The 6,617-nt window shown below is 42.9% G+C and overlaps 1 protein-coding gene across 1 annotated transcript; it reads left to right on the top strand.

Moving 5' to 3' along the window:
* The first annotated feature begins 2,423 nt into the window (after positions 1–2,423).
* Positions 2,424–4,422, top strand: LOC107957275 (uncharacterized). The gene is made up of 5 exons (XM_016892767.1): positions 2,424–2,996; positions 3,063–3,165; positions 3,208–3,423; positions 3,645–3,834; positions 4,128–4,422. The coding sequence occupies exons 1-5, from the start codon at positions 2,424–2,426 to the stop codon at positions 4,420–4,422; spliced, it is 1,377 nt and encodes a 458-aa protein (XP_016748256.1).
* The last annotated feature ends 2,195 nt before the right edge of the window (positions 4,423–6,617 follow it).

Here is a 6,617-nt window from a genome sequence, read left to right as displayed (position 1 = left end):
TTAAGGTTACCTCTTGGTCTCACCTAGGCATATCTATTACCTCTTAGTCTCACTACTCGACACAATTATATCGAACTATCTAAGGATAAACTCTCATCTCGATCTCGCTTGTAACACCCTAAATTTCTGTAAATTCGGCTTTTGTGATTGTTGAGCATGGAAATATCTAAACATTTTCTTTGTGTTATTTTGGCATAAACATTTTCTCAATCACAACGAACACGGGCGTGTGATGGCTTGTAGGTCGTGTGCGAGGCACGAGCTCAGGTAAATAGGCCGTGTGGGCCCACACGGGTGAACCATACGAGCGTGTGGGAATTTGGGTCGAGCCGTGTGATCCACACAGGTAAGGCCAATTTGGGTTGTATGACCCACACGAGTAGGGCACACGGGCATATGAGCCCAATTTGTTAGAAATGTTTTGTAAGGTTGCATGGGTCGCCCAAGTCAACTGTGGCCTGACTGTAGGGTTGGTAAGCGTTACTTAGATCCCATACTCTGATTTGTTACTGGATTGTATGCAAAAGCATGCGAATTTATGCATGTGTATCTGTCTGATTTGGTATATCTGTTCTGACTTAATGATGGTATGATCTGATATCTACATATAAGCATGCCATATTATTTATGTTGCATTGCATTGGGTTGGGATTGTGGTGAAGAGAAGGAAGACTGTAAGGCTTTTAGCTTGTTATATGACAGCTATGCTGCATGTATCTGATGTGTGCCATTTTACAGTACTAGTTGGTGTGTAGGGTTAAATGGGTCAATTTTATCCCCATACTTGGTGTGTAGGGCTGGGTGGATCGATTCTATCCCCACATGGTGTGTTGGGTCAGACGGAGATGGTGTGCAGGGTTGGTAAGCATGTTTCTCTGATAATTTGATCTGTTATGCATGCGATGTCTGTATGGGCTAAAGCCCGATTGGTCTGATTGTGTACCTGAGTGGGCTAAGGTCTACACTAATTTTGAAAATGGCTGAGGCCGAATTATCTGTATTCTGTTACCTATTTGTATGCATGCTGTCTGCGGGGATGTACACACTGAGTTTGTGAAAACTCACCCCTTTGTTTATTTTATCTGTCAAGTAACCCCCAACAATAGATGGATCGGTGCGACGGAGAACTCGATGGTGACCACTACTAGTCATATGTTGGTTTTATGAGTTACATCTTATTTTATTTGCTTTCATTTAATATTTATTTTTGGGAATATTTATGTTTTTAGGCTCGAGCTGTTTTGGGTTTATTTCGAAATTATAAATTGTTAATTTTATGGATTTATAAATGACGACATCACAAACACGTTTTGGAAACTTAACTTAAGGTTTTCGTATAAAGGAATGATGTCATAACTTCCGCGATAAAGAAATGTTTTCAAATAAAAACTTGAATAGTGATTTCACGAGTTAATCAAAGATAATAAACATAACGATTTAAAACTTGCTAAGGTTTTCTTAAAGCACTCTCATGTGATGCTGCTAGAGTCGGCCATAACGTCCAGGCTGGGTTTGGGGTGTTACATTTAGTGGTATCAAAGCCAGGTTTAAAACTCGACTGTGAATTTTGTGTTCTAAAATTTTTTTAAAGAGTTACTTTTGAATGTTTTTCTAATAGTCTGATTAAGTATGTGGTTCATCGAGTCTCTGGCGCCGATCCTGTAAGTTTCTGAAACTCTGTTTAGTATTGTCTAAAAGCATGCTTAGAATTCTATTTGAATCTGTTTGGAAATACTATTGTATGCTTTGAAACAACTGTAGGTAGTAAACTCTACCGAAACATTCGAGGGAGTGTAAACTGGAAACTGTAGTAAACTGTAACTTGCGATAACAGACTTTGAATACTCTGATAAACTTTACTGCATAAAATATCTATTAACAAATATCGAAACTGTAAACTGATTTGCATAAAAATTTTAATACAGATTAATTCAAAATTACGATGAGCACACGTGGTACTCATGGATGGGGTATTAGAGGCCGCGGTAGGGGCCATAGAGGGATTCAAGCTGAGTCCTTCGCATCTGATACGATCCCTAATCTAGACACTAGCGAAATACTGGTGTCACCTGTTACTGAGACTGGTGCTGAGTTTCAGGATCGTGCAGCTGGGGACGGCGTACTGTCTCAAGCCATGCTGTGGATTTTGGAGAGGGTCGCTGGATCCAACACTGGTTCTGGGGGTCGTGGGTCAGTTACAGAACGACTCTAGTCCAATAGGGCTAATGTATTCAGGGCCATCAATGGAGTCACTCCTACTGAGGCTGAGTACTGGATAGAGGCCACGGAGCGTATTATGGAAGATCTGGATTTTACCCCGAGTAGAAACTCAAGGGGGCTGTTTTCGCGATGTAGCATATTAGTGGTGGCTGATGGTTAGGGATGGCACTCAGCCTAACAATCTGACATGGGATTTGTTTAAGATGTCTTTCCAGAACAAATATGTGGGGTCCAGTTACATCGACACTAGGAGGCGTGAGTTCCTGAATCTTACTCAAGGAGATCATTCAGTAGCAAAGTATGAGGCCGACTTCCTGAGGCTGAGTCGTTATGCGCAAGGCATGGTGGCTACTGAGTATGAACGCTGTGTCCATTTTGAGGACGGCCTTAGGGATAACTTCAGGGTCCTGATAGCTCTGCAGAGAGCGCGTGAGTTTTTCGTGTTGGTCGATAAGGCCAAGATTGCGGAGGAGGTTAAGCGCGTTGAGCGCCAGAATCGTGATAGAGGGAAGGCTAAGAGTGATATAGAGCCTTCGAATACTGGGGTGAGGCCTAGGAAAAAGGCCAGATCTGATGGGCCCGTGAGAGTTGGGCCTACTGTTGCACCAGCAGGGGTTACGATTTCTCAGTTTTGTAATAGACGCCATCTGGGCAAGTGTTGGAGGACTACTGGAGCTTGTCTTAGATATGGTTCTTCTAAGCATCGTGTTAAGGACTGTCCATTAAGGACTAACCAGATACAAGCTCTGGCTACGGAGACTGCACAGCCGCCAAGGGTAGTTCAGTAGCCACCTAGGGGCCGAGGTCAGGCTAGGGGTGGTAACAGCATGGGCTGAGGACAGAGAGCATCGAGTAGAGGTGTTGGACCGACTGAGGCGAGGCAGCCCACATTGGTTTATGCTACTTGTCGCTGTGAGGATGGAGATACTTCGAACATCATCACGGGTATGTTCTTAATTTTTAATGTACCTTACTTTGCAGTAATAGATATAGCCTCTACACATTCTTACATAGCTAGTGCAGTGTCTGAGACCTTGGGGTTACCGTTTGAGAGCACTTCTAGTGAGATAATAGTGGTAAGTCCGTTGGGACAGTCTGTTGGGATTAACAAACTATATAGAGACATATCGTTAGAGGTCCAAGGAACGATATTTCTGGTTGATTTGATGAAGCTTCCTTTTGGGGAGTTCGATTTGATTTGGGGTATGGACTGGTTGGTTAAACACTGAGTGAGTCTGGATTACGCTGAAAAGAAAATTGTTCTAAGAATAGAGGAGGGTATTGAGGTAGTCATGATAGGTGAACGACGAGATTATTTGACCCATGTAATTTCTGCATTAGTGGCAGAAAAGTTGGTGAGGAAGGGGTGCGAGGCGTACTTGCCGTATATCAGTGTTGCTGATTCTGAGAACTCTTCGATTAAGGAATTCAAACAGTGAGGGACTTTCCAAATGTCTTTCCAGAGGAACTACCAGGATTACCTCTAAATCGTGAGGTAGAATTTGGGATTGAGTTGTTTCCGGGCACAACTCCAGTGTCTATCGCCCCTTACCGAATGGCACTGAAAGAGCTGACGAAACTTAAGGCTCAGATTCAGGAGCTGTTGGATCGTGGGTTTATTTATCCTAGTGTGTCTCACGAGGGGCACCTGTTCTGTTTGTAAAGAAGAAGGACGGTACAATGAGGATGTGTATCGACTATCGTTAATTAAACAAGTTGGCGATTAAGAATAAGTACCCACTTCCGAGGATAGACGACTTATTTGATCAGTTCAGAGGGGCTTCAATATTTTCTAAAATTGATCTGCAGTCAGGTTATCATTAGTTGAGGGTAAAGGAGGCCAATGTGTATAAGACGACATTTAGGACTCGTTATGGGCATTACGAGTTCCTAGTTATGCCCTTTAGGTTAACTAATGCATCAGCAGCATTTATGAACTTGATGAACCGTGTGTTTCAACCCTACTTGGATCAGTTTGTGATGGTTTTCATAGATGACATTTTGGTGTATTATAAGTTTGAGGACGAGCACGATGAGCATTTAAAAATGGTTCTACAGATTTTTCGTGAGAAACAGTTGTATGCGAAGTTCACGAAGTATGAGTTATGGCTTAGAGAGGTAACCTTTTTGGGGCATGTGGTTTCTGCTAAGGGGATTCGAGTGGATCCTCGTAAGATTGAGGCTGTGCTAGATTGGGAATAGCCGAAGAATGTGTTAGAAATTTGTAGTTTTCTAGGGCTGGCAGGATATTATCGTCAGTTCGTGGAGGGGTTCTCTTTGATTGCTACTCTGATGACTAAGTTACTACGTAAGGGAGTTCTTTTAGTGTGGACAGATATACAAGAGGAGAGCTTTGAGAAGCTCAAGACCGTATTAACTCAGGCACCTATACTGATTCAGCCTGAACCCGGTAAGGACTTTGTGGTATTTAGTGATGCGTCCCATGTGGGTGTGGGTTGCGTGCTGATGTAGGATGGTAAGGTTGTTGCGTATGCATCTCGACATCTCAAGATTCACAAGGCAAATTATCCGACACACGATTTGGAACTGGCTGCAGTTGTCTTTGCTCTTAAAATCTGGAGGCATTATCTATTCAGTGAGAAGTGTACCATCTACACTGATCACAAGAGCCTCAAGTATCTCCTCACCCAAAAGGAGTTAAACCTTAGGTAGCGGTGATGGGTTGAATTGCTTAATGATTATAACTGCAGTATTTAGTGTCATCCTAGTAAGGCCAATATGGTAGCCGATGCGTTAAGCCGTAGGGTTGTGGCCAATTTGAGAGTGATGTTTGCTCAACTGAGTCTCTTTGACGATGGGAGATTGTTGGCAGAACTTCAGGTTAAACCGACCTGGGTTGATCAGATCAGGGATAAGAAAATGGGGGATAAGTCTTTGGAGTTACATTTCCATCAAGTAAAGAATGGTGCTACGACCGATTTTGAGATTAACAATGATGGGGTATTGTGTTTCTGTGGTTGGATCTGTGTACCGAATGATGAAGATTTGAGACTGTCGATTTTGAGAGAGGTGCATAATAGCCCTTATGCTATGCATCACGAAGGGAACAAGATGTATCAAGATCTCCAAGAGTTGTTTTGGTGGCCAGGATTGAAACGTGAGGTTACTTACTTTGTTGCTCGCTGTATAACTTGTCAGTAGGTTAAGGATGAGCATCAGTTACCTTTGGGTTTGCTCCAGCTGGTTAAGATACCGATGTGGAAATGAGAGCGAGTAATGATGGACGTCATTAGTGGGTTGCTCCTAACACCCACTAAGAAGGATTCTGTTTGGGTCATCGTGGATCAATTGACCAAGACCGCACATTTCATTCCTATTAGGACAGACTTCTCCCTACAGAAGTTGGCTAAGCTGTACATTTCTGATGTAGTGAGGCTATATGGGGTACCTGTCTCGATCATTTTTTATAGGGATCCTCATTTTACGTCTCAGTTCTGGAGAAAACTTCATGAAGCTCTAGGTTTGAGATTGGGCTTCAGTAATGCTTTCCATCCCTAGACAAATGGTCAGTCAGAGAGGGTGATTCAGATACTGGAGTACATGTTGAGGAGTTGTATTATCGACTTTCGAGGCAGTTGAGAGGAGTACTTGCCTTTACCAGAGTTTTCTTACAACAACAGCGACCAGTCTAGTATACAGATGGCACCTTACGAGGCACTGTATGGTCGTAAGTGTCGTAGTCCCTTATGTTGGACTGAGTTAGGGGAGCGACGAGTTTTGGGCCTGGAGTTGGTGTCAGAAATTGAGGATAAAGTCCGCTTGATTCGGGATCGTCTGAAAGCAGCTTTTGCTAGACAGAAGTCCTATGCTGTTTGAAGAGGAAGGACATCGAGTATTCTATAGGGGACATGGTTTTCCTTAGGGTCTCGCCATGGAAAAAGTTTCTGAGGTTTGGTTGTAAGGGTAAGCTGAGCCCTCAGTTTATTAGGCCGTACAGGATTTTGAAGCGAATGGGGCCAATCGCATATCAGTTAGAGCTACCTCCAGAATTGGATCATATACATGATGTGTTTCACATCTTGATGTTGAGGCACTATCACTCTGATCCTACACATATTGTGTCTGTGGAGGAGATTGAGGTTAGACCAGATCTAATGTTCGAGGAGGAGGCAGTTTAGATTTTGGATCGCAACGTCAAGGTTTTGCGTAGGAAATCTATTCCTTTAGTGAAGGTGTTGTGGCAGAATCATAACATTGAGGAGGATACTTGAGAGCTAGAGGATTCGATACGACAGCAATATCCTCACCTTTTCTGACCAGTTAAAATTCGAGGATGAATTTTCTTTAAGGGGTAGAGTTATAACGCCCCAAATTTCTGTAAATTCGGCTTTTATGATTGTTGAGCATGAAAATATCTAAACATTTGCTTTGTGTTA

The sequence above is a fragment of the Gossypium hirsutum genome, chromosome A11 (assembly GCF_007990345.1).
Source record: "Gossypium hirsutum isolate 1008001.06 chromosome A11, Gossypium_hirsutum_v2.1, whole genome shotgun sequence".
NCBI lineage: Eukaryota > Viridiplantae > Streptophyta > Magnoliopsida > Malvales > Malvaceae > Gossypium > Gossypium hirsutum.
Note: the sequence above shows the minus strand (reverse complement) of the source record. Positions and strands in the feature narration are given on the sequence as shown.

What these genes read in the sequence shown, in the direction of transcription:
- LOC107957275 (XM_016892767.1), top strand. Translation starts at nt 2,424, where the DNA reads ATGTCTTTCCAGAACAAATATGTGGGGTCCAGTTACATCGACACTAGG. An exon ending in TACTTCGAACATCATCACGG is followed by an intron (nt 3,166 to 3,207) that starts GTATGTTCTTAA and finishes TTGCAGTAATAG; the next exon opens with ATATAGCCTCTACACATTCT. An exon ending in GGAGTTCGATTTGATTTGGG is followed by an intron (nt 3,424 to 3,644) that starts GTATGGACTGGT and finishes TCTTCGATTAAG; the next exon opens with GAATTCAAACAGTGAGGGAC.